This window comes from Schistocerca nitens, chromosome 6 (genome assembly GCF_023898315.1).
Source record: "Schistocerca nitens isolate TAMUIC-IGC-003100 chromosome 6, iqSchNite1.1, whole genome shotgun sequence".
Taxonomy (NCBI): Eukaryota; Metazoa; Arthropoda; class Insecta; order Orthoptera; family Acrididae; genus Schistocerca; species Schistocerca nitens.
In genome coordinates, this window is record NC_064619.1 from 583,933,383 (window position 1) to 583,961,313 (window position 27,931).

The following is a 27,931-nucleotide window of genomic DNA, read 5'->3' on the forward strand; positions in this document are numbered from 1 at the left end:
AATAATCCATCTATTGCCACTAGCAGAAATTGGAAATCGTCCAAGGATTTCAATCCCAACACGCTGGAAATTCGTTTCGGCTGGTGGAATTGGTATGAGTCGGACAGGTGGTTTATGAGGAGCTGCCTTTCTCTTCTGGCACTCTCGGCAGTGCGACACATTGTGACGGAGACTCCTAAATAAACCTGGTCAGAAAAATCTCTTACAGGTCCTATCATAATGTCTTAGTAAATCCTCAATGTCCAGCCTCAGGTGTGTCATGAAATTTCTGTAGAACATCTAAGTGCATGTGTTTAGGAATCACTGGTAGCTACCTCTTTCCGAACGGATCAAAGTTTTTCTTGCAAAGTAATCTATTAACTATCTTAAATTGTCCTTTCGCATCCTGATGTCGTCGATGTGTGCAGTATCACAAGTTCCAATATCCAGCGCCTCCACCAGAATAACGTTACATAGAAGAACGTGTAAGTAGATGAATGACGAACAATATCTTCACTTAACGAAGGTTTATTCAGCACTTGCACATGCAAGAGCGCGGAGCGAACTGCCTCCGGCGAGAACACATACGGTATATATACACCTACAGAACATTCCAGTACAATGATTCTTGTCATTTGTGGATACTTCTACAGTGTATGCGAATCGCACATGGAAGTTAGAATTTCTCAGTTCAGGTGAGTAGTTTTGAACCCACGACCCTCCAAGCAACAGTCTAGTATCAATACCACTACACTACAGCGACTGTGCTACTCAGCTTCTTCTGAGACAATGTACTGGTTTTTTTTTTTGGTCTACTGACTGGTTTGATGCGGCCCGCCACGAATTCCTTTCCTGTGCTAACCTCTTCATCTCAGAGTAGCACTTGCAACCTACGTCCTCAATTATTTGCTTGACGTATTCCAATCTCTGTCTTCCTCTACAGTTTTTGCCCTCTACAGCTCCCTCTAGTACCATGGAAGTCATTCCCTCATGTGTTAGCAGATGTCCTATCATCCTGTCCCTTCTCCTTATCAGTGTTTTACACATATTCCTTTCCTCTCCGATTCTGCGTAGAACCTCCTCATTCCTTACCTTATCAGTCCACCTAATTTTCAACATTCGTCTATAGCACCACATCTCAAATGCTTCGATTCTCTTCTGTTCCGGTTTTCCCACAGTCCATGTTTCACTACCATACAATGCTGTACTCCAGACGTACATCCTCAGAAATTTCTTCCTCAGATTAAGGCCGGTATTTGATATTAGTAGACTTCTCTTGGCCAGAAATGCCTTTTTTGCCATAGCGAGTCTGCTTTTGATGTCCTCCTTGCTCCGTCCGTCATTGGTTATTTTACTGCATAGGTAGCAGAATTCCTTAACTTCATTGACTTTGTGACCATCAATCCTGATGTTAAGTTTCTCGCTGTTCTCATTTCTACTACTTCTCATTACCTTCGTCTTTCTCCGATTTACTCTCAAACCATACTGTTACAAATCGGTTACTTTAAGAACAGATCCGAGCCATTATCCCTGCAGCGTGCATTTCACCGGTTCCAAACCACCGCCATTTGTAGTATCAGTGGTGAGAAGCGACAGTTCGTTGGAGGGCATGCTGGAGGTTCTTCCTCGGTGACGGTGATGACCGAGTGTTGGTTAGAAGGAGGCCAGTTGAGGGCCAGCTACCAACTTGTCTGCGTGCTAGATACACTGGAGTTATGGTCTGGGATGCTATTTCATTTTATGGCAGGAGCACTCTCCCGGATATCCTATGCACCCTGACTGCAAATTAGTACGTCAGTCTTGTGATTCGAGCTGCTGAGCTTGGACTCATTAACAACATTGCCGGAGGTATTTTCCAAGAAGATAACTCTCGTGCACATACAGCCGTTGTGACTCAACACGCTCTACAGGGTGTCGAGATGTTCCCTTATCCTGTTCGACCAGATCTATCACCATCGAGCACATATGGGACATCATCAGACGACAACTCCAGCGTCATCCACAAACAGCATTAATCGTCCATGTATCGACCGATCACTGATGAACGCGCAGTTGAGCGCCCCACAAATCAGACATCATCGTCATCATCATCATCATCATCATCATCATCATCACCATCGACCGACCAAGTGCAACAGGCATGGAACTCCATCCCACACACTAACATCCGGCACTTGTACAACACAATCTATCCACTTCTCCATGCTTGCGTTCAACATTCAGGCGTTTACGCCACCTATTAATGTACAAGCATTTGCAGTAGCTTACAGCGAGCTTGCTTTAAGCTGTGATTTTGCAATGTTAATTACTTAAATATGTTACCTAGACAGATTTATGATCGAAATTTCATCACTCTACATTAATTATTTCTTGGTGTTGCGACTACTTTCCCGTCAGTGTACATGTGAAACGTGCGTACACGAGCAAACCCGCAGGTAAAAAGCTCATCCCAAACTCGTGGATCAATTTCAACCAAACTTTGCACACCTATTATTTACTATCAGGAAAGAACTAATGTGTGGCTAGGAACCAAGACCCTCCTATTGGGGTGGGGGTGATAATGTGGGGAGAGAGAAAGAAGTAGGCGATGGGCAGACAGAGAGGGGGAAGGAGAAGACAGTCGGAGGAAGAGGTGGACAGAGAAATGGGCACAGAAAGTAAAGAGGAGGAGATGAACAGAGAAAGGGGGAGGTGGATATGGGAGGGAACAGAAGGGTAGAAGTTGGATGGAGACAGGGTTTAGAAGAGATGGACAGACAAAGGGAAGAGTGGAGACAAGCAGGGAGAGGGGGAGAGGAGATAAAGGAAGAAGCGAAGGTAGACAGAGAGACGAAGGAGGAGGAGGTGGACAGGGAGAGAGAGGGAGGAGCAGATGGATTGAGGGAGGAATAGGAGAGGATTGACAGAGAGTGTTGGAGGAGGTGGCCAGAGATAGGGGATAGGAGGAGATAGTGGGGGAGAGGAGATAGTCAGCGAAAGGAAAAGCGAAGATGGACAGAGAGACAAAGGAGGAGGAGGTGGACAGGGAGTGAGAGGGAGGAGCAGATGGACTGAGGGAGGAATAGGAGAGGATGGACAGAGAGTGAGAAACGAGTTGGCCAGAGAGAGGGGATAGGGGGAGACAGAAGGGGAGAGGAGATAGAGAAAGGAAAAGCGAAGATGGACAGAGAGACGAAGGAGGAGGAGGTGGACAGGGAGTGAGAGGGAGGAGCAGATGGATTGAGGGAGGAATAGGAGAGGATGGACAGAGAGTGAGGGACGAGTTGGCCAGAGAGAGGGGATAGGGGGAGACAGAGGGGGAGAGGAGATAGTCAGAGAAAGGAAAAGCGAAGATGGACACAGAGACGGAGGAGGAGAAGGAGGACAGAGAGAGAAGGAGGAGCAGATGGACTGAGGGAGGAATAGGAGGGGATGGACAGAGAGCGGGGGATGGAGGAGGTGACCAGAGAGAGGGGATAGGAGGAGATGGATAGAGAGAGGAGGAGGACGAGATGGGCAGAGAGGGGAAAAGAGGAGCTGGACTGCTGGTGCAACGCTGGGTACCGAGCTGGCAATAAAGTAAACTTCACTAACCCGTACGACTGCGATGTCGTAGTCGGAGGTGCGGCTATCGTACTGCTGGTGCAGGAAGACGGCTGCCGCCTCTATCACTGTGCCGCCGCTGCCACGGACGGAGGAGCCCGCCCGCAGCGCCATGTAGACTAGTCCGATGTCGTCGACGCAGTGGCCGGCGGTCAGCGCCCAGGAGGGGCCGATCAGCGACGCGCCACACGACTGGTCGCCGCTGCGCTCGAAAGCCAGCTGCCAGGGGTGGTCGGCGATGCTGGCCTCGTGGCCGCCGACGATGCGCCCGTGGGCGCCGGTCCGCTGCAGGACAGCGGACGGCCACGCCGCAGCCGCCGACAGCAGCAGCAGCCACAGACACGGGCACCAGGTCACTGTGGCGGGGCGCGACATCCTGGGCTGTGCTGCACGCCTCCTGCCCCTGGCCCTCTTTATACTCCTGCTGACCGAGAAAATGATGACAGCAATCACAGCTTTATCTCTGTCCGATATACATCATAAGTGGCACTGCACTGATATCACTCAGATTATCGTATTTTTTACATCTACCTTGTCTGCCATTTCGCAAGGCAGTAAAACATGATTGTCTAAAGCACATTGTGGCAGAGGAGAATTTTATTTACCGTAAGTCACACAAAAGTCATGGGACAACTATATGTACACTACTGGCCATGAAAACTGCTACACCATGAAGATGACGTGCTACAGACGAGAAATTTAACCGACACTAAGACGATGCTGTGATATGCAAATCATTAGCTTTTCAGAGCATTCACACAAGGTTGGCGCCGGTGGCGACACCCACAACTTGCTGACACGAGGAAAGTTTCCAAACGATTTCTCATACACAAACAGCAGTTGACCGGCGATTCCCGGTGAAACGTTGTTGTGATGCCTCGTGTAAGGAGCATAAATGCGTGCCATCACGTTTCCGAATTTGATAAAGGTCGGATTGTAGCCTATTGCGATTGCGGTTTATCGTATCGCGACATTGCTGCTCGCGTTGGTCGAGATCCAATGACTGTTAGCAGAATATGGAATCGGTGGGTTCAGGAGGGTAATACGGAACGCAGAGCTGGATCCCAACGGCCTCCTATCACTAGCAGTCGAGAGGACAGGCATCTTTTTCCCATGGCTGTAACGGATCGCGCAGCCACGTCTCGATCCCTGAGTCAACAGATAGGGACGTTTGCAAGACAACAACCATCTGCACGAACAGTTCGACGACGTTTGCAGCAGCATGGACTATCAGCTCGGAGACCATGCCTGCGGTTACCCTTGACGCTGCATAACGGAAAGGAGCGCCTCCGATGGTGTACTCAACGATGGACCTGGGTGCACGAATGGCAAAACTTCAGTTTTCGGATGAATCCAGGTTCAGTTTACAGCATCATGTTGCTCGCATCCGTGTTTGGCGACATCGCGGTGAACGGACATTGGAAGCGTGTATTCGTCATCGCCATACTGGCATATCACTCGGCGTGATATTATAGGGTGCCATTGGTTACACGTGTCGGCCACCTCTTGTGCGGATTGACGGCACTCTGAACAGTGGACGTTAGATTTCAGATGTGTTACGACCCGTGGCTCTACCCTTCATTCGATCCCTGCGAAACCCTACATTTCAGCAGGCTAATGCACGACCGCATGTTGCAGGTCCTGTACGGGCCTTTCTGGATACAGAATATGTTCGACCGCTGCCCTGGCCAGCACAATCTCCAGATCTCTCACCAACTGAAAACGTCTGGTCAATGGTGGCCGAGCAACTCGCTCGTCGCAGTACGCCAGTCACTACTCTTGATGAACTGTGGTATCGTGCTGAAGCTGCAGGTGCAGCTGTACCTGTACACATCATCCAAGCTCTGTTTGACTCAATGCTCAGGCGTATCAAGGCCGTTATTACGGCCAGTGGTGGTTGTTCTGGGTACTAATTTCTCAGGTTCTACGCACCCAAATTGCGTAAAAATGTAATCACGTGTCAGTTCTAGTGTAATAGATTTGTCCAATGGGTACCCGTTTATCATCTGCATTTCTTCTTGGTGTAGCAATTTTAATGGCCAATAGTGTACATATACCAATAATGGTCGCGTACACACCGTATAAAAGGACAGTGAACTGGCGGAGCGGTCGTTTGTGCTCAGGTGATTCGTGTGAAAAGGTCCCCGACGTGATTACTGCAGTACGACAGAAATTAACAGACTCTGAACGCGAAATGATAATTGCAGCTAGAGGGGTGGGACATTCCATTTCGGAAGTCAAATTCAATATTCCGATATACAAGCTACCAAGAGAGCGCCAAGAATACCAAATTTCAGACATTACCTCTCACCACAGACAACGTTGTGCCCGATGGCCTTCACTTCACGAATGAGAGCAGCGTAGAGTTGTTTGTGTTAACAGATAAGCGACGCTGCATGAAATAACCGCAGAAATGAATGTGGGACGTACGGTGAACGTATCCGCAAGGACAATGCGGCGAAACTAGGCGTTAATAGGCTATGGCAGCAGACGACCGACGCGAGTGCCTTTGTTAACAGCACGACATCGCCCTCAGCGCCTCTTTTAGGCCCGTAACCTTATCGGTTGGACTCTAAGCGACTGGAAAACCGTGGCCTGGTGGTGATGGGTCCCGATTTCAGTTGGTAGGAGCTGATGGTAGGGTTCAAATGTGGCGCAGAACCCACGAAGCCGTGGACCCAAGTTGTCAAAAAGGCATTTTGCAATCGTGTGGCGGCTCCATAATGATTTTGGCTGTGTTAAATGGAGTGGGCTTGGTCTTCAGTTATATTTGGCTCCTTGGAGACAATTGGTAACCATTCATAGACTTTAAGTTCCCAAACAACGAGGGGATTTTTGTGGATGGGAATGATCCATGTAACGAGTCCACAACTGTTGGTGATTGGTTAGAAGAACATTCTGGGCAATTCGAAAGAATGATTTGTCACCACCCCGATAGCACGACATGAATCTCATTGTACATTTATGGGACATAATCGTGAGGTTAGTTAGTGCGCAAAATCCTACACAGGTAACATCTTGGCAACTACGGGATGGCCATAGGGACACCATGGCTCAGTATTTCTTCAGGGGCTTCCAACGACTTTTTGAGTCCATGCCACGCCGAGTTGCTGCACCAGGAGGGGCAAAGAGAGATCTGATACGATATTATGACTGTTGTAACCTCAGCATAAGATCTTTTGTATGATCATCTTCCTGAATAGCTCTTGTATTAAATTCCGCCTTCTTCTATTCCTTTAAGCCCACTGAGGACCACGAGGCTTCTTTTTCTGTCTTCTCTTTCTTCTTAGCCAAGAAAGATTTCATTTTCAGCCTGTGGGCAAGCTTTCTCTCTTCCGTCCCTTTCTGCTGGCAAGGGACACTGGAAATACCCTTTGTACATTGATGTGCCGCAATTTCGACCGTTTCTGTATTGTTTCTAATGGAATGTCATGTTATTCGAGGGCTGATTTCAAGCGCCAAAGAAACTGGTATAGGCATGCGTATTCAAATACAGAGATTTGTAAACAGGCAGAATATTTGCGTGCGGATTCTCGTCATCCCACGCATGTTGATTGTGAAAATTTACAATTTGATCACGTTGGAATGAAGCCTCATCCGTAATGAGAACATATGCACTGAAATGAGGATTGACGCATTGTTGGATGAACCATTCGCAGAAGTGTACCCGTGGAGGCCAATCAGCTGCTGATAGTGCCTGCACACGCTGTGCATGATACGGAAACAACTGGTTCTCCCGTAGCACTCTCCATACAGTGACGTGGTCAATGTTACCTTGTACAGCAGCAACTTCTCTGACGCTGACATTAGGGTTATCGTCAACTGCACGAAGAATTGCCTCGTCCATTGCAGGTGTCCTCGTCGTTCTAGGTCTTCCCCAGTCGCGATTCATAGGCTGGAATGTTCCGTGCTCCCTAAGACGCCGATCAATTGCTTCGAACGTCTTCCTGTCGGGACACCTTCGTTCTGGAAATCTGTCTCGATACAAACGTACCGCGCCACGGCTATTGCCCCGTGCTAATCCATACATCAAATGGGCATCTGCCAACTCTGCATATGTAAACATTGCACTGACTGCAAAACCACGTTCGTGATGAACACTAACCTGTTGAAGCTACGTACTGATGTGCTTGATGCTAGTACTGTAGAGCAATGAGTCGCATGTCAACACAAGCACCGAAGTCAACATTACCTTCCTTCAATTGGGCCAACTGGCGGTGAATCGAGGAAGTACAGTACATACTGACGAAACTAAAATGAGCTCTAACTTGGAAATTAAGCGTTTCCGGACACATGTCCACATAACATCTTTTCTTTATTTGTGTGTGAGGAATGTTTCCTGAATGTTTGGCCGTACCTTTTTGTAACACCCTGTATAATGCAAGTGCCTGACGCAGTTGTTAGATCGGTTACTGCTGCTACAATGCCAGACTGTCAAGATTTAAGCGTTACAGTCGACGCAAAGGGAGGTAGCTATGAAGTGGGCATTTTCCCGTACGACCATTTCACAAGTGTACCGTAAATATCAGGAATCCGGTGAAACATCAGATCTCCTAGATCGCTGAGGCCGGAACATGATCCTGCAAGAAGCGATCAACGACGACTGAAGAGAATCATTTAGCGTGACAGAAGTGCAAGCCCTCAGCAAATTGCAGCAGATTTTAATGCTGGGCTATCAGCAAGTCAGCCTGCGAGTCATTCAACGAAATATTATCGACATGGGCTTTCGGACAGAAGGCCCGCTACTGTCCCCTGGATGACAGCTTGACGCAAAGCATTACACCTCGCCTTGGCCCGTCAGCACCGATATTGGACTATTGATGACTGTAAATGTGTTGCATGGTCGGACAAGTCTCGTTTCAAATTGTATCGAGCGGATGGACGTGTTCGAGTACGTAGACAGACGTATGAACCCATGAACCCTGCATATCACCAGGGTACTGTTCAAGCTGGTGGAGGCTTTGTAACGGTGTGGGGCGAGTGCACTTGGAGTGATATGGGACCCTGATACGTCTAGATACGACTCTGACAAGTGAACACACACGTAAGCATCACATCTGATCATCTGCATCCATTCATGTACATTGTAATTTCGACGGATTTGGGCAATTGCAGCAGGACAATGCGACACACCACACGGCCAAAATTGCTACAGAGTGGGTCCAGGACCACTCTTCTGAGTTTGAACGCTTCCTCTGGCCACCGAACTCCCCAGAAATGAACATTATTGAGCGTATATGGGATGCCTTGCAGCGTGCTGTTTAGTATAGACCCCCACCCCCTCGTACTCTTACGTATTTATGGAGAGCCTAGCAGGACTCATCGTGTCAGTTTCCTCCACCACTACTTCAGACATAACTCGCTTCCATGCTCCGTCCTATTGCAGCACTTCTCTGTGCTCGGGTAGGGGGTGGGGCTACACAATGTTTGGCAAGTGTACCAGGTTCTTTACCTCTTCAGTGTATAAACATAACACACTGTCATGCCTAATATGGCGTAGAAAAACAGGTCACTTTCAATACAGCTTCCAGTGTTCTCGGAACGGATTGATACAGATCCTGCATCGTTTTCATGGAAATTTTATGTATTATATTCTTGCAAACAATTTCAATTTCAAGTATCGTGAAAGTGAATACCGATCACGCTAGCTTCTCTCCTAAGTAGACCACAAAGCCTCAATTACACTGCAATCTGCTCCTCCACAAGCGAGTTCTTTGTCTAATGCCGACGGGACGCTGACGCCTTGAGCATAAGCACTGAGAAGGCAAATTTGAGGAAAGTTTTTGGCGGGACTCCGTTTGGTAGGCCGGAACTCGGAATCTTTTGGAACGGCGATGTGGCATAGGGCATTACTCTCAGGTTGCTGGAAAGAGGAGTCCGGACAAATCAACGTCCGGAATCTTTCAAAAGAATCGACGCCGAACCTTCCAGAAGAAAACTGTTAGGAGGTTTCGGATTGGTGAAATAAAGTACACGGTCTCAGATTGGTCGTAATGATAGTATTGGAAGGCTCACATCGAAAAGGATCAGTAGACTAAAGTATCAGAGGCTTCCTCGCTGAGATCCCTGCTTCGCCGGGAGCCATAGGAGACGGACTTGGTCGTTAAGGGGTCTGGGAACTGCCCTTTTCACCGCTAGAGAAGTCAATTCAGGAGCAGGCGGGCTGCGCCACGGTAGCGCCCGACCCTACCTGCCATGTCACCGCTCCTCGTCTACCCTAAATGATGTGAGAGTCGCAGCGAAGGTGTACATAATTCGTAGAGGATGATACGCACGTGGATTCAAAATGGTTCAAATGGCTCTGAGCACTATGGGACTCAACTGCTGAGGTCATAAGTCCCCTAGAACTTAGAACTACTTAAACCTAACCGAAGGACAACACAAACATCCATGCCCGAGGCAGGATTCGAACCTGCGACCGTAGCGGTCGCGCGGTGCCAGACTGTAGCGCCTAGAACCGCTCGGCCACCAGCAGCCGGCACGTGGATTCAGACTGATCAGCCAGTCACTGTATGGTGCCCTTTGGGCCATGAGTTTCCTCTTTGGGGTTCTATTTCTCTTTACTCACTAACCTTCCGCTGCAATCATCACCAACACTTCAATTTCGAAATTCAGTAAGTTAGAACGATTTCTTATTCGTTAGGTCTATTTTATGAGAACTTTTCCAGTCCTTTCCATTTGAATATCTACAACTATACACACTCATATGTCTATACGCACTCATTCTCCCTTAATTAGTATTGTTATGAGCAATCGTTGAGGTCATGACAGTAAATGTTCATAATCTCTTGTTTCATTACAGTAGCTGATTGTTTCCGTCACTACTTAGTAATCATTAATGTTTAATCAGGGCACACAACTACAGTTCGTGTGTTAGTGCCAACCCTTTCCTTGTGTTTCCGTGTACACATTTTCCTTTGTATACACCTGGACCGTAATGGGGGCTGGCACCTTGAGATGCGACACTCTCTGCATATCAGTGGAAAAACAGATCAGCTACAGCCTTATCCCAATGGCACCTTGCACAAGGTATGGATGTGAGCAGCCAAAATGGTCACGTAATCCTTGGCAGTAATACGAGGGTTGCCAGCTCAACAAATCACGAAAAACACTCATATCACATATGCACTTTCAAAGGAAATATTATTGTAAGTCATCACTGCCTGATATTTCAACATATGCCATGCATGATAATCAATCAAATATTTCGTCAGCTCTGTGAATTCACTGACATTGTGGTTGCTGAATTTCAGTGTTAGACGCGTCAAATTATATCTATCTTGTTACCAGGTCCACTACATCTTACCAGAGGTGTTATCTCTGACGCACATGCGATTATTCTACAGTATTGTGTAAAGTGATTTAAAAATCTTTCAAGCCGACTCACCTTGAGAATGGCTGATAGGTTGTCAGGTGACATATCGGAACAAGAAAAGATAACATCCCGGATACACGCCCAAAAGATAATGGAATAATTGTTTGAAATTGCTTATTGGAGTTTAGGTGACCTATTTAACTTAAATTATTGCTTATATTAGAACAAATAAGCCCTCGGTCACAAATATTAAGTCAAAATTGACCAAGTTTCGACGCTACAATGAGCGTCGTCTTCAGAATTAAACTAACTGTTCTAAAACAAAATAGGTATATAAGACATTAATAAATTAATGTGTTTACTGACTGGAAAGAGATGCAGTACTCACAAGTCAAATTTTAAAAAATCTAAGCCGGAAAGGCGACGTCATGAATAGTTGTAAATAAGTTAAGATGGCGAGGAAACAGTAACTTTTTTGTAATTATTGTTTTTGCTAATAAACACGGCAAAGCAATGAAAGAGAAACTGAACAATGAATATATTGTAGGGAGCTGCGAAACCTGTCAAGGTGGTCAGCCTTGACTCATTTCTTATTCGGTTGTCGTTTATACCTTTAATACCCTTCTGTTCTTCGCTTTGCAATAACTCATCAGTTTTTTCTTGTTTATCTTACAATTATTTCAGCTTTGATGGTAAAATATATCACCGGAAGGAGGGTCTTGCGCTGGGCACCAGCTTAGGCAGAAATATTCATTACTGATGTGAAGAATAAGTTTCTTGAGAAATACGATAACATCATTTACTACATCATTTATTACAAACGATACCTATGTGATAAAATACTCCACTTCGAAGGCACTAAGGAAGACATGGATAACTTTGCACAAACAGTAAGTTTCAAGCACCCTAAAATCAACTTCACTCCAGCATTAGAGCATGATAACTCTATTAACCATCTGAACCTAGTTGTAAACAGAAAACAGCATCAAGCTGCACGCGCTAAAATGCAATGGGTCTGTAAGTTACCACGTACTGAAAGACTCTTATCATTAAAATATGGCTTTTTTGTAAGTGATCGATGTAGGCTAGGTGAACTTGCGTTTGTTCGGTTTGAGAAAATCAAACCACGTACACGTTTGGCGACACCGCAGCCTCCCTCGATTTGCGTGCGCTACGAACTGATTGGGCAACTTCAGTCCTAAACATATCTACGGTAAAAAAATCGCAACACCAAAAAATAACTAACGCAGAATAACGAAGTTTTGGGAATACATTTATCTGGGTAACACGTTTAAGTGGTTAACAGTGCAAGAGCATAGGTTAACGTAAGCTCGAGATAATTCAAAACAAACTGAAATGCTGGTGCAATAATAACGAGTGTAATCGCCAGAATGATGAATGCAAGCATGCAGACGTACATGCATTGTATTGTACAGGTGCCGGATATCAGTTAGTGAGACATAGTTCCATGCCTGTGGCACTTGGTCCGTTATACATCGGCTGTTAATATTGTTTGTGGGTGACGCTGGAGCTGTCGTTCGATGATGTTCCATATATACCCGATTGGGAAAGATCTGGTTACCGATCAGGCCAAGGCAAAATGTCGACAGCATGTAGAGCATGTTGCGCTACAACAGCGGTATGTGGGAGGCCATTATCATGTTGGAAATCACCCTCTCGAATGCTCTCCATGAATGGCAGCACAACGGATCGAACCACCAGATTGACATACTCAGTAGGGATTCGTGGGATAAACACAAGAGTGCACCTGCTGTCATGCAAAATCACAATTCAAACCACAATTCCAAGCGTAGGTCTAGTGTGTCTAGCATGCAGATAAATTGGTTGCAGATCCTCCACTGGCCTCCTAACCACCACACGGCAATCTCTGGCACCAAGGTAGAACCATCTTTCATCATAACAGCCCTCCCTAGTGCCCTCCACTGAGCTCTCGCTTGCCACCACTGAAGTCGCAAGTGGCTGTGGTTTGGGGTCAGTAGATAGCCGCATCTGTACATCGAGGAAGCAATGATGGAAATAAAAGAAAGGTTCAGGAGTGGAATTAAAATACAACGTGAAAGAATACCAATGATACGATTCGCTGATGACATTGCTATCCTGAGTGAAAGTGAAGAAGAATTAAATGATCTGCTGAACGGAATGAACAGTCTAATGAGTACAGAGTATGGTTTGAGAGTAAATCGGAGAAAGACGAAGGTAATGAGAAGTAGTAGAAATGAGAACAGCGAGAAACTTAACATCAGGATTGATGGTCACGAGGTCATGAAGTTAAGGAATTCTGCTACCTAGGCAGTAAAATAACCAATGACGGACGGAGCAGGGAGGACATCAAAAGCAGACTCGCTATGGCAAAAAAGGCATTTCTGGCCAAGAGAAGTCTACTAATATCAAATACCGGCCTTAATTTGAGGAAGAAATTTCTGAGGATGTACGTCTGGAGTACAGCATTGTATGGTAGTGAAACATGGACTGTGGGAAAACCGGAACAGAAGAAAATCGAAGCATTTGAGATGTGGTGCTATAGACGAATGTTGAAAATTAGGTGGACTGATAAGGTAAGGAATGAGGAGGTTCTACGCAGAATCGGAGAGGAACGGAATATGTGGAAAACACTGATAAGAAGAAGGGACAGGATGATAGGACATCTGCTAAGACATGAGGGAATGACTTCCATGGTACTAGAGGGAGCTGTAGAGGGCAAAAACTGTAGAGGAAGACAGAGATTGAAATACGTCAAGCAAATAATTGAGGACGTAGGTTGCAAGTGCTACTCTGAGATGAAGAGGTTAGCACAGGAAAGCAATTCGTGGCGGGCCGCATCAAACCAGTCAGTAGACTGATGACCAAAAAAAAAATGAAAAGATAGCCGCAACAGGATGACTGGTACCAACTGCTGGTCAAATTGCTGCGTATGTCCTCGTTACCTCCGCTGCCAGCAGTCATGTAATGTGGTGACGTTTCTGCATCAACCTTCTCGAATATCGCAAAAGGAACTTCCAGCATCTCGATACCCTCTTTCAAGACCTCATTCAAACTCAGTAAGGTGTTGCTAATGGTGTCTTTGTCTCCATAGAGGTATTCTTGAGTAAAACATCAACTCATCATGTCCAGTCTGAACAGCAACTACTGCTCTACCGTTATACCGTGTATTTAAAACAAACCTGATTTACATCTTCACGGTGACACTACTACTGCCACTCTTATGCGACTGGCACGAAATTTGAAAATACATCATCTTTCAGATGTAGAAACATGCCTACCAACTTCCGTTTGTGTCGCACAATTCCTTGTTGGTGTCGCGATCCTTTTTTTCTGCCAGTGCAACTCGGAGACGGTGCAATGTACAGCATTTGTTTCTAATAATATTATTTTCCAGCTAAAATTCTACCACAACACACTTAGAAGCCTTTCAGGCTGTTTCTGACCACCCTGCAGATTAGTTCAGCACATTTGAAACCATATTTACTATTAGCCGGCCGGTTCTAGGTACTTCAGTCTGGAACCGCGCGACCTCTACGGTCGCAGGTTCGAATCCTGCCTCGGGCATGGATGTGTGTGATGTTCTTAGGATAGTTAGGCTTAAGTATTTCTGAGTTCTAGGGGACTGATGACCTCAGATGTTAAGTCTCATAGTGCTGAGAGCCATTTGAACCATTTTGAGATTTGACAGCTTACAAATTAATACACTAAAGCACATGCTAACAAAGTTTTGAAAAGCAACTTTAAGCTTTAATTCCTTTCTTAAATTATGGTGCAACAGAGTGAAGTGTCTATTCGAAACCAGTGGTCCTCTTGAATTAGCAGACGATTCTTAACGCTGAATCATAACTGCAGGCAGTATTCATTACTGCCAGTGACTGCTCAGTTAATAACGTCTTCTCTTGCTTCCCTTTGGCCGGCCGCTGTGGCCGAGGGGCTCTAGGCGCTTCAGTGTGGAACCGCGCGTCCGCTACGGTCGCAGGTTCGAATCCTGCCTCGGGCATGGATGTGTGTGATGTCCTTAGGGTAGTTAGGCTTAAGTAGTTCTGAGTTCTAGGGGACTGATGACCTCAGATGTTAAGTCCCATAGTACTCAGAGCCATTTACCATTATCAGAAGCAGGAGGGGTACAGGAAGATGATAAGATTGAAGGGAGAGTAAAGTAGCTGTTATGAAAAGACACCATTTAAATAAGGAGCCCTACCGTCAAGGGGGAGGGAGAAGTTGTAGGGAATTGGGGATTGTTGAGTATGAACTGCTGACTAGTATATGGAAGAGATGGCTTTTGTGGTAGAAGAAATTTGGAAAGAATTTAATTAGTTTGAAATTTTGAGGACGATTGTACCATTGTCGTGTTCCTGATACGTAAATTGATTTAGGGAACATGGGAGTGTTATGTGATGGCACAGAGAGGAATTTACTTTGTTGAGAAAGAGCGTTTTTGCTGTGCTGGTCGATAGTAGTGTAAGAGCTGAAGACCAATAAGAGGGAGTACAATGACTGAGACTATGACGGAGCAAACATAGAATATGGAAGTCTCTATACTCATCGGCACGTAACCATGGTTACCTGAGACCTGAGTTTCTCCCGGCGAATACAGTCTTCAACAGGAATGCAGTGGATTGGGACAGGCTGAACTGTGCTTCATGTTCGCAATGTGAGTGATAGTTTCATTCTGTGACTGCCTGGCGTTTGACGAAGTCTGAATGTTTCCGTGGCTCGGTATCTAATACTATATCTCGAACTTCTGAGATAAATCTCACGGAGAAACCTTTTGAAAATGCAGATATATCTTTGGTAGGGAAAGGTTTAAATTTTGCTCGGACGCCCAGGCGTTTGCAAGTGAATGATTTTATTATTTCTATTGAACAGGCTGTTTTTAAATTACCTGCTGAGGGTGCAGGGGAGGCTAGGACGGAGGCATATCGTGTGGTGACTGGAGCATGTCCACTCAACAGTAATATCACAGCGGCAGAGAGGGCTTCTGTGCGTTCACATAGAGTTGATTCGGATATTGTTATTTTACCCGCGGACAAGGGAAATGTTACAGTTGTTCTGTAAAAGCAGGATTACGTTCAAAAGATGCAGTGTTTGCCATCTAATTGAGTGTGTGGCAACATCGGAGCCGACCCCACAAAATGAATTGAGAGAAAGACTAACAGCCTCTTGAAGAAAAGATCCTAGTCGCAGAAGACTGCCAAGAATCTTAAAACTAACTGTGGTGTTCTACCGAGGTTATATGGCCTGCCGAAAATGCAGAAATAAGGGTTCCTCATCGTCCGACTGCCGGTAACAAGTTATAGTTCGGTAAAACACCTTGCTAATCTGTTCAGGATTAGTTACGTCGCTTATAGGGAAAGCGTTTCACAGACTCTGATATTCTAGTAAGTTTTGATGTGGTCTCTCTCGCCACTCGTATTTTTTTTCTGAATGATTCGTTGCGTTAACTGAGGTTAGGTTTGGTGTTGAATTAACGAATATTCTTCGACATGTGTTGATTTCCATTTAATTTTTATTCAGTGATCAGTACTACGAGCAGACGTAGTTGTGATGGGAAGCGCGTTGTGTCACTTACTATTGCAAATTTGTTTATGGAAGATTTCGTGGAACGTGCCTTAGAGTCGGTGGGTTTGGAAGCTGCGTCTTTTTTCAGTTATGAAGCCTACACTTTCGTTGTTTGACCTCATACTGTGAGAATTTCAGTTAATTTTAGAGAATCTGAAGTCAATCCACCCGAATATTTGTTTCACGATGGGAGTGAAAAAGAATGGGTGCCTTCCCTTCCTCGATCTGTTAGTCAGGAGGAAGGAAGATCCTACACTGGTACATGCTTATAGGAGCCCTACTCACACTGACTTCTATCTACAGGGTGATTGTTGTCATCTTCAGACTCAGTCTGAAGGGTTTCTTCGTTTCTTGGTTCGCAGGGCCCACGTCATTTCAGACCCCGAGAGTTTGTCGGCTGAGGTCACTCACCTTGAGATCACCTCCCGTCAGAATGGATACAGTAAAAGACGGGTCAGACGGGCGTTCCGCTATAAACCAACCGTTCAGAGGGAGGGTGATGTTAATACCGAGTTGGCATCTCGAACAAGACTGGTCGTATTTTGTGGAGACTCGGAGGGCCATAGACAGGGGTTCCGAGGCAGATGCCGTGTTTCTTGACTTCCACAAGGCGTTTGATACAGTTCCCTATAGTCATTTAATGAACAAAGTAAGAGCATATTGACTATCAGACCAATTAAGTGATTGGATTGAAGAGTTCCTAGATAACACAACGCAGCATGTCATTCTCAATGGAGAGAAGTCTTCCGAAGTAAGAGCGATTTCAGGTGTGCCGCAGGGGAGTGTCGTAGGACCGTTGCTATTCACAGTATATATAAATGACCTTGTGGCTAACGTCGGAAGTTCACTGAGGCTATTTGCGGATGATGCTGTAGTATATCGAGAGGTTGTAACAATGTAAAATTGTACTGAAATGTAGGAGGATCTGCAACGAATTGACGCATGATGCAGGGAATGTCAATTGAATCTCTATGTAGACAAGTGTAATGTGATGCAAATACATAGAAAGAAAGATCCTTTATCATTTGCTACAATATAGCAGGTCAATCGTCGTTAAAGCAGATTCCCTATTTTTAGATTTCCAGAAGGTTTTTGACACCGTTCCTCACAAGCGTCTTCTAGACAAACGGCGCGCCTACGGACTGTCGCCTCAGTTGTGCGACTGGATTCGTGATTTCCTGTCATAAAGGTGACAGTTCGTAGTAATAGACGGAAAGACATCGAGTTAAACAGAAGTAATATCCGGCGTTCCCGAAGGAACTGTTACTGGCCCTCTATTGTTCCTGATCTATATTAACAACATTGGAAACAATCTGAGTAGCCGTCTTAGATTGTATGCAGATGATGCTGTCATTTACCGTCTTGTAAAGTCGCCAGATGATCAAAACGACTTACAAAATGATTTAGATAAGATATCGATATGGTGACAATAGTGACAATTGACCCTGAATAAAGTAAAGTGTGAAGTTATTCATATGAGTACTAAAAGAAATCCGCTAAATTTCGATTACGCGATAAGTCACACAAATCTGAAGGCTGTAAATTCAGATCAATACTTAGGGATTACAATTATAAATAACCTACATTGGAACGATCACATAGATAATATTGTGGGTAGAACAAACCAAAGACTGCGATTCACTGGCAGAACACTTAGAAGGTGCAACAGGTCTACCAAAGGGACTGCTTACACCACGCTTGTCCGCCCTATTCTGGAGTATTGCTGTGCGGTGTGGGATCCGCATCAGGTGGGACTGACGGATGACATCGAAAAAGTACAAAGAAGCGCAACTCGTTTTGTATTATCGTGAAATAAGGGAGATAGTGTCACAGGCATGATACGTGAGTTGGAGTGGCAATCATTAAAACAAAGGCGTTTTTCGGTGCGACGGTATCTTCTCATGAAATTTCAATCACCAGTTTCCTCATCCGATTGTGAAAAAAGTTCTGTTGGCACCCACCTACATAGGGATAAATGATCATCACGATAAAATAAAAGAAATCACGGCTCGCACAGAAAAATTTAAGTGCTCGTTTTTCCCGCGTGCCGTTCGAGAGTGGAACGGTAGAGAGACAGCTCGAAGGTGGCTCATTGAACCCTCTGCCAGCACTTTATTGTGAATAGCAAAGTAATCACGTAGATGTAGATGTAGAAAATGCACCCTTCACTCCAGTGGAAGAATTTGAGATTGTAAAGTTCCTTTCATTGTGTTCTATCCAACTGAGAATCAATACAGCGTAATTCTGGGGACAGACATTCGTCATTGATCAAATAGCAATTACAATTGTACGAGGGCAGTTCAATAAGTAATGCAACACATTTTTTTTCTGAAACAGGGGTTGTTTTATTCAGCATTGAAATACACCAGGTTATTCCCCAATCTTTTAGCTACACAACACTATTTTTCAACGTAATCTCCATTCAATGCTACGGCCTTACGCCACCTTGAAATCCGACGGTGCGAGATCGGGGCTGTAGGGTGCATGAGGACGAACAGTCCACTGAAGTTTTGTGAGCTCCTCTCGGGTGCGAAGACTTGTGTGGGGTCTTGCGTTGTCATGAAGAAGAAGTTCGTTCTGATTTTTGTGCCTACGAACACGCTGCAGTCGTTTCTTCAATTTCTGTAGAGTAGCACAATACACTTCAGAGTTGATCGTTTGACCATGGGGAAGGACATCGAACAGAATAACCCCTTCAGCGTCCCAGAAGACTGTAACCATGACTTTACCGGCTGAGGGTATGGCTTTAAACTTTTTCTTGGTAGGGGAGTGGGTGTGGCGCCACTCTATTGATTGCCGTTTTGTTTCAGGTTCGAAGTGATGAACCCATGTTTCATCTCCTGTAACAATCTTTGACAAGAAATTGTCACCCTCAGCCACATGACGAGCAAGCAATTCCGCACAGATGGTTCTCCTTTGCTCTTTATGGTGTTCGGTTAGACAACGACGGACCCAGCGGGAACAAACCTTTGAATATCCCAACTGGTGAACAATTGTGACAGCACTACCAACAGAGATGTCAAGTTGAGCACTGAGTTGTTTGATGGTGATCCGTCGATCATCTCGAACGAGTGTGTTCGCACGCTCCGCCATTGCAGGAGTCACAGCTGTGCACGGCCGGCCCAAAAGCGGGAGATCAGACAGTCTTGCTCGACCTTGCGGCGATGATGACACACGCTTTGCCCAACGACTCACCGTGCTTTTGTCCACTGCCAGATCACCGTAGACATTCTGCAAGCGCCTATGAATATCTGAGATGCCCTGGTTTTCCGCCAAAAGAAACTCGATCACTGCCCGTTGTTTGCAACGCACATCCGTTACAGACGCCATTTTAACAGCTCCGTACAGCGCTGCCACTTGTCGGAAGTCAATGAAACTATACGAGACGAAGCGGGAATGTTTGAAAATATTGCACAAGAAATTTCCGGTTTTCTCAACTAAAATTGGCCGAGAAAAAAAAGTGTTGCATTACTTATTGAACTGCCCTCGTACATTTGAAGGAACAATGTTTTCGGTGCTTATATCACAACACCTTCAAATTTTATATTCTTATGCATGAGGGAACTACATAAACGGTTTGCAATATATTGGATGTTCTGTGTGTGTGGGAGTGTGTCGGTGTGAAGGTGTGGATGAATATGTGAACGAGTGTGTGAATGACAGTGACTGTGAGAGTTTGTGAATGACTTTGTTTGCTTTGTGTGTATGTGTGTGTGTGTGTGTGTGAGAGAGAGAGAGAGAGAGAGAGAGTGACACTGTGTGTACAAGTGCCTGAAAAAATTAAAAAAAAAAAAAACATTGTCAAGAACTGTGTTCACTGGCACCAGGATGTAATACGTCCGTAGTGAAAGGTTGTAGTGATAGAGGTTCTTTTTACACGGAGATCAGCGGTCGGATGGCACTGAGAAGGCCTGTTTGTACACTCTGTTTTGACTCTGCTGGCTGAGTTTAGAGGCGAACAGTGTTTGCAACTAGGATGCAACCACGCCCACCGACAGAAACGTACTCTTCTAGGCCTGCGAGAAGCGAAATGGACGTATCGACGGGTTGCTGCACATGCTGGGCACAATGTATCGGTTGTGTGTCGCTGCTCTCAACAGTCGCTTGCGGAACATTGACACACCTGCAAACCAGGTTTTTGACGTCTGCGTAGTACAGACGCATGTCAAGACCGATACCTTCTGGGAACAGCGGTGGCTGAGCGAACATCAACCAGGGACGAGATATGGGAACATATGGAACCAGCTGCGCTATCACGGACCATTGGAAACCGTCTGCTCGCAGCAGGAGTAAGTTCACGTTGTTACTGGCCAGGCAACCAGTGATACCACGACATCGCCCAGAATGGCTACTCTGTGGTCGTGAAAAAGTTGACTGGAGGCTGGAATGATACTCTGTTGTCCTTAGTGACGAGGGTAGGCTCTGTTTGTATGCGAGTGGTCGACGTACTCGTATGTGGCGTAGATCTGCCTATTCCAGAGTACATCTGCCAACGACACGCACTTCCTATCCCGGCCTTCAAGGAGTCAAGGAGTGCGTGTGTGTGCGTGTGTGGGTGTGGGTGTGGTGTGGGGGGGGGGGGGGGGAGTCATGGGAACGAGGGACGTCAGTTGCGACTCGCAGTCACATTCGGTGATTCTGCAGGGTAAGGGAACGAGTGTTTGTTACTCAAGTTCAGAGGTTGTGCTACTGCCATTTCTTGGACAGGAAGGCGATACGCTTTTGAAGCAGGACAACGCAGGTCCATGTACGGCTGCTGTGATGGAACGTGCTCTTCGTGGTATACAGTGACCGGTCTAGACAACGAGATAATCAGACATCTCGCTGATTGAACACCTATGGGATATGATGAATCCCAAAGTTAATAGTTGACCAGGGTCTACAAGAACCACTAAAAGGCACAAGACCTTTGCGACAACCTATCGCAGGATGCCATTCGGCACCTTCATGATGATTTGGGTGGTGAGAATATAGACCCGCGTTGCGATCAGATGGGGGTGCACAATGTCTTGATTGTGTTGACACTGTTTACTGTGGCATGTGCGTTTCCGTTGATGTGAATTTATCATCATTTACCGCCATAATGATGAACTATCTGTCACTTCACTTGTTAGTAAAATTACATGGTCCTTGTGATATTTTTCCGGCAGTATACTAGCGTAGCCATCATCGAAGTCACCCATCGTGTGGTGTGGCGTCGGCTTAATGGATTACGACATAAAAACAGACTACTTATGACTGTTCCTTGCTGAGATGAGTGAGGTGATACGTAATCTTAAGACACGTTACCACTTGACGTATGATTTCAAGTGGGCGGAGATAACGTGATCATTAGCTCCACTTATTTATAGTGCAGCTAGTGTATAAAGACGAACACGGAGCGGTGAGCTACAGGCCGAGTCCGCGATGTTTCGCCTGGCAGTACTGCTCGTATGCCTCCTGTCCCCAGGTTTGGCATCGCCAACCAGGGGCCGGCTGTGGAGGACAGGACAGGCTCGCATCATCGGAGGGTCTGAGGCCAGCATCTCCAGTTTCCCTTGGCAGGTGTCTGTAGAGTCGGCGGGAGACCACACATGTGGAGGGTCCCTCATCAGTCCCGACTGGGTGCTGACGTCCTCGTTGTGCCTAGATGGCTTCAGCGGCGTTTTCCAGCATATACTGCAGTTCGTCTCGCTGCGTGCGGGTACATCTACGAAGGGGAGCGGCGGTGTCGTGTTGCTCGCAGCTGAGATGTACGAGCACCCACTGTACATCCCCCTCACGGTTGATTACGATGTCGCACTCATCAAGGCAAGTCGAATTGCAATTTTATTTCTTAAATTCCTTTTCACTGATAATTACTTGTCGGCCGCGGTGGCCGATGCGGTTCTAGGCACTTCAATCCGGAACCGCGCGACTGCTACAGTCGCAGATTCGAATCTTGCCTCGGGCATGGATGTGTGTGATGTCCTTAGGTTAGTTACGTTTAAGTAGTTTTAACTGCTAGGGGACTGATGACCTCAAATGTCAAGTCCCATAGTGCTCAGAGCCATTTGAACCATTCGATAATTACTTAGTAGAAATAGTTTATATTATTTTGCATCATCGTGGCGATTGCCATAATTTTCATACGTTATCATAGATTCCCCAGGTCTTTCCTGAAGGTTAGGACTACAATTCAAAGTTTTCAAAAAGTGTCTCATGTGAGCTAGATAATTACTCCGAAGCTTTCCTTGTTCTCTGACTTGAGCCCAAATATTGTACATACTTTTCTCTGTACCTTTCCTTTTTTTATCTTTCCCAGACCACCTGCATAGAGCTTGAAGAAATGTCCTTACGGTGGACTGCTGCCTCACTTTCCCAGAAAGTCCCCAAGTTTGATGTGGATGCATGCAAACTTCAGGAATCAAAAACATAAAAATGTCAGAAGGAAAGTCTTTGACGTACGATATTTCACGTCATGTTTCGAATCACCTTTGCTGGAATACTACTATTTTCTATAAAATACTCCATTCGTCTACGAAGCTAAAGTTCAGGTTTCAGATATCGTTAGCAAATATAGCAGTGCACAACACTCACTTGACGTTATTGAGAACCGGAGGAGTAGTTCTGGTGTTAAAAGTCTTATGTGTTACCTGATCACTGACGCACTGTGATTTGCGGAGACGTTCTTCACAGTGCGAATGAACCGGAGCATACCGACTGAAGACATGCTTCCGCAGCTTCCACACCTGAAAGAGCACCACTTTCATTGGTGTAAATCGAGAGCAGGCGTATCTCCATACAAATCAGGCCAGTCTTAGGGTTCAATGCCTCAGTCGGTTAAAACGGAACCCGTATAGGATCACTTTATTGCCTCTGTGTCCGTGTGTTAAGAAGCCTTTTTCTCAGAAACGGGTAAAGCTATCAAGCTGAAATTCCTGAGGTCTATCGTCCCTTGACAGTGTACAAAAATTAAGCTTCCATGTCAATGCAATTAAAAGTTACGGTCATATACAAGAGAGGCGTTGCGCATCACGGAGAAATTTACTATTGACATTTCGAAAGAGTGCTTTCCGGGAGGAGTCGGACAACATATTATTGTCTCCCATATACATCTCGTAATCATAAAAAGAAAATTCGAGACGTTAGAGCTGATAAAGAGGTTTACCGACGATCGGTTTTCACAAGCTGCATTCGCGAGTCAACAGGGAAGTGAGGGACCGTTGGTGGTACCAGAAGCACGATTCGTCATACACTGTTAGGTGGCTAGTGGAGTATGATGCAGATGCACATGAAAGCTGCAAGAGATCTGCAGGGCATTATGTATGAAAAATAAGGGTGTTTTAAACAATGAGGTAGATTAGAGAGATTTATATCCGTGGCTTCACTCCATGTGTTGGAAGGCAGTCGTAAAAAATAGTTCGGATCGCCACCAAGTAAGAGTATAAAGTGACCTTCCGCCCTCCCCCGAAGACAGCAGCACTTTTTGGTCCCGTCATGGATGACCTGAGGGTCTGCAAAGCGGGTGTTTACAAAATCCCCTGCGAGTGTGGTCTTCATACATCGTACAGTCATGCACAGAACACGGAAGGTGCACCGGCTGCTACAGCTCAACAAATCGGTTGCGACAGAATTCTGCAACGACACTGGCCACATTCTGCTGTACGATAATTTCGGCAACCTCATCATTCTGAGACTCGCTAGTCAAGGAAGCTATAGGAATTCCTTTAGCGAAGTGTGTAATTAAGAGAGACAGACGAAAGAAAAATCAAGACACATTCGCAGGATGTCAAATAGTGCAATATATTTGAAATTTTAAGAAAAATGGGGGTAAGCTGTAGGGTTCTTGCACAATAATAATACTCCAAAAACTCTCATCAAATCCTATAGACAACGAAACACTGCCGGAAAAAATTTTGTCCAGCCTTTTAGAGAATTCCAATTCATTCAAAATTTATTGTTGCAACTGAACATACGGAGTACAGGAAATAATTATATGTACAAATGTATAGTACAAGCGATTTTGAAGTACCGGGTATCGAGCCTTACCCATATTAGTACGTGGTGTAGCCACCACGGGCGGCATTGCAGGCAATGAACGCAGATCATACCTTCACCGAGGAGTCAAGCAGTATATTACTCCCTCCTACGTATATCTCGCGAAGAGACCATGAGGATAAAATCAGAGAGATTAGAGCCCACACAGAGGCATACCGACAATGTTTCTTTCCACGAACAATACGAGACTGGAATAGAAGAGGGAACCGATAGAGGTACTCAAGGTACCCTCCGCCACACACCGTCAGGTGGCTCGCGGAGTATGGATGTAGACGTAGATGCAGACTCTGGAATCCAGTCAATCGTACAGATGGCGAATAGTTCCTGGGATACGTATGCCATGCTGCTCGACTTGTTGACGTAATTATGTAAGAGTTGTTGATCGGCGAGTCACACGAGTCACTTCTCATTCCATCATATCCCACAAGTGTTCGATTGCAGACAAGTCCGGAGATCGTGCTGGCCAGGAAAGTTACTTCACGTCTTGCAGTGCATGTTGAGTTTTGCGGGCAGTGTGTGGGCGAGCATTAGCTTTTCGAACAACACATCAACTTCCTGTTAAAAGAAGCGGTCTAACAATATTCTCCACGTGCCGAGCACTCTTTAGCGTCCTCTCCAGAGACACCAAAGATGGACGAGACTTGTAGGTTGTCCCACCCCAGACCGTACGGCCTGTGGTGAGGCCAGTGTGTCTTGGACGAATGCTGTCTATCAGACATTGCTCACATCTACGTCGATGTGCAAACGACCATCACTTGCATGCGGGCAAAACGCTTTCATCGCTGAAGACCACGGCATGCCTTTGCGCCTTCCGAGTGATCCTCTGACGGCACCAATCGCACAGTGCACATCGATGCTGTGGCATGGTTGGAAGACGGGCTACAGGTGTGCGTGCTTTTTGTCCCACTGCTAATAACCGGTTCGCCACAGTTCTTGTTGACACGCCTGTGATCACAAGCCCTGTTATCTGCGCTGTGGTAGCTGCACGATCTGCCACTAGTGACCTTACAATACGACTATCCTGGCGGGCGTCTGTGCTGCGTCGACATCGAAAACCTCGTCTGTGGGTGCGAGAGTGTTTTCAAGTGGCCACTGTTACCAGTATTGCTGCACAACTGACGCAGCGTGGTAATCTGCAAATGGACCACCCTGCCACTCGGAAGGCCCAATTTGACTCCTTCAAACTCGGTCACTTGGCTATAGAAAGCATCAGTGCGTCTCAGTGGCACGGTTCCTGCTTGCTTTACACATTTACACCACATCGAACTTTATGGCTACGAGAATTACTTGTCAAACGGTAGACACAGATGGCGCTATCGTAGCGGCACGAATACGCTATCTGTTGATGTCAAAATCATAGACAGCGCATCTTCAAATCTCCAGGTGATATATACCGACGTCGGATCAAAACCGGCGTCGTCTTTCCAGATGTACTACTTTCTTTTCTTGCACAATAAAGTGACATGCTTTAGTAGAATGTGTGTTGTAGCAGTATTCTGCATGATATTAGGAAATCGTTAACCTGATACCCTGTGCGTCAAATGACAACACAGAATAAATTTAAAGAGTTGTGACAGTACCCTACTGGCCATTAAAATTCCTACACCATAAAGATGATGTGCTACAGAAGCGAAATTTAGCCCACAGGAAGAAGATGCTGTGATATGCAAATGATTAGCTTTTCAGAGCATTCACATAAGGTCTGCGCCGGTGGCGACACCTACAACGTGCTGACATGAGGAAAGTTTCCAACCGATTTCTCATAGACAAACAGCACTTGACAGGCGTTCCCTGCTGAAACCTTGTTCTGATGCCTCGTGTAAGGAGAAACGCGAACCATCACGTTTCCGACTTCGATAAAGGTCGGATTGTAGCCTATCGCGATTGCGGTTTATCGTATCGCGACATTGCTGCTCGCGTTGGTCGAGATCCTATGACTGTTAGCAGAATATGGAATCGCTGGGTTCAGGAGGGTAATACGGAACGCCGTGCTGGATCCCGACGGCCTCGTATCACTAGCAGGCGAGATGACAGGCTTCTTATCCGCATGTCTGTAACGGTCGTGTAGCCACGTCTCGATCCCTGAGTCAACAGATGGGGACGTTTGCAAGACAACAAACATCTGCACGAACAGTTCGATGAGGTTTGCAGCGGAATGGACTATCAGCTCGGAGACCATGGCTGCGGTTACCCTTGACGCTGCATCACAGACAGGAGTGCCTGCGATGGTGTACTCAACGACGAACCTGGGTGCAAGAATGGCAAACCGTCATTTTTTCGGATGAATCCAGGTTCCGGTTACAGCATCATGATGGTCGCATCCGTGTTTGGCTACATCGCGGTGAACGCACAATGGAGGCGTCTATTCGTCATCGCCATACTGGCGTATCACCCGGCGTGATGGTATGGGGTGCCGTTGGTTACACGTCTGAGTCACCTCTTGTTCGCATTGACGGCAGTTTGAACAGTGGACGTAACATTTCGGATGTATTACGACTCGTGGCTCTACTCTTCATTCGATCCCTGCGAAACCTTACATTTCAGCAGGATAATGCACGATCGGATGTTGCAGGTCCTGTGCGCGCCTTTCTGCATACAGAAAATGTTCGACTGCTGTCCTGGCCAGCACTTCTCCAGATCTCTCACCAACTGAAAACGTCTGGTCAACGGTGGCCGAGCAACTGGCTCGTCACAATACTCCAGTCACTACTCTCAGTGAACTGTGGTATCGTGTTGAAGCTGCTTGGGCAGCTGTACCTGTACACGCCATCCAAGCTCTGTTTGACTGAATGCCCAGGCGTATCAAGGCCGTTATTACGGCCAGAGGTGGTTGTTCTCGGTACTGGTTTCTCAGAATGTATGCACCCAAATTGCGTGAAAATGTAATCACATGTCAGTTCTAGTATGTCATATTTGTCCAATGAATACCCGTTTGTCATCTGCCTTTGCTTCTTGGTGTAGAAATTTTAATGGACCGCTTTTACAGGTGAACGGCTCGTTCGCACTGGGTCCTAACGTGCAGGCAGTCAACCTGCCGGAGCAAGGCTACGACCCACCTGTGGGACTGCCGGTGACGATCACTGGCTGGGGCTACAGCGTCACTGACGGCAGCATGTCCAGTGTTCTGCAGAAGGTGGACGTCAACATCGTGGACCGTGCCGTCTGCCAGGCGACCTACGTGATCAGAAACGTGACCGCGCGCATGGTCTGCGCTGGAGAACTGCTGAGGGGCTCTTGCGATGGCGACTTTGGCGGACCGCTGGTCAGTGGCAGCACGCAGGTTGGCGTCTTATCCTGGACGCTCTTCCCGTGCGAGCTTGGCCTCGACGTCTACGCCAACGTGGGCAGCGTCAGGTCCTGGATCAGCGAGATCTCTGGAGTCTGAAAGGGCATAGGCCTTATTCGTTCTAATCTTGGGAGATCAACGCTTATGGACGAAACATTTATGTATTTCGTACTAATCAACGCGCT

The 27,931-nt window shown here is 46.2% G+C and overlaps 2 protein-coding genes across 2 annotated transcripts in view; one reads left to right on the forward strand and one right to left on the reverse strand.

The window, feature by feature from the left end:
- The window catches only part of LOC126263507 (trypsin delta-like), a 562,206-nt gene that overhangs the window by 316,850 nt on the left and 217,425 nt on the right, over positions 1–27,931 (reverse strand). The window contains exon 2 of the mRNA XM_049960600.1: positions 3,553–3,982. Coding sequence (XP_049816557.1) covers positions 3,553–3,982 — 430 coding nt within the window. The remainder of the gene's footprint in view (positions 1–3,552; positions 3,983–27,931) is intronic.
- On the forward strand, positions 21,807–27,911 carry LOC126262755 (trypsin delta-like). The gene is made up of 2 exons (XM_049959566.1): positions 21,807–22,231; positions 27,447–27,911. Exons 1-2 carry the CDS (start codon positions 21,848–21,850, stop codon positions 27,843–27,845), a joined length of 783 nt encoding a protein of 260 aa, XP_049815523.1. The 5' UTR covers positions 21,807–21,847; the 3' UTR covers positions 27,846–27,911.

What these genes read in the sequence shown, in the direction of transcription:
- LOC126262755 (XM_049959566.1), top strand. Translation starts at nt 21,848, where the DNA reads ATGTTTCGCCTGGCAGTACTGCTCGTATGCCTCCTGTCCCCAGGTTTG. An exon ending in ACGATGTCGCACTCATCAAG is followed by an intron (nt 22,232 to 27,446) that starts GCAAGTCGAATT and finishes CCGCTTTTACAG; the next exon opens with GTGAACGGCTCGTTCGCACT.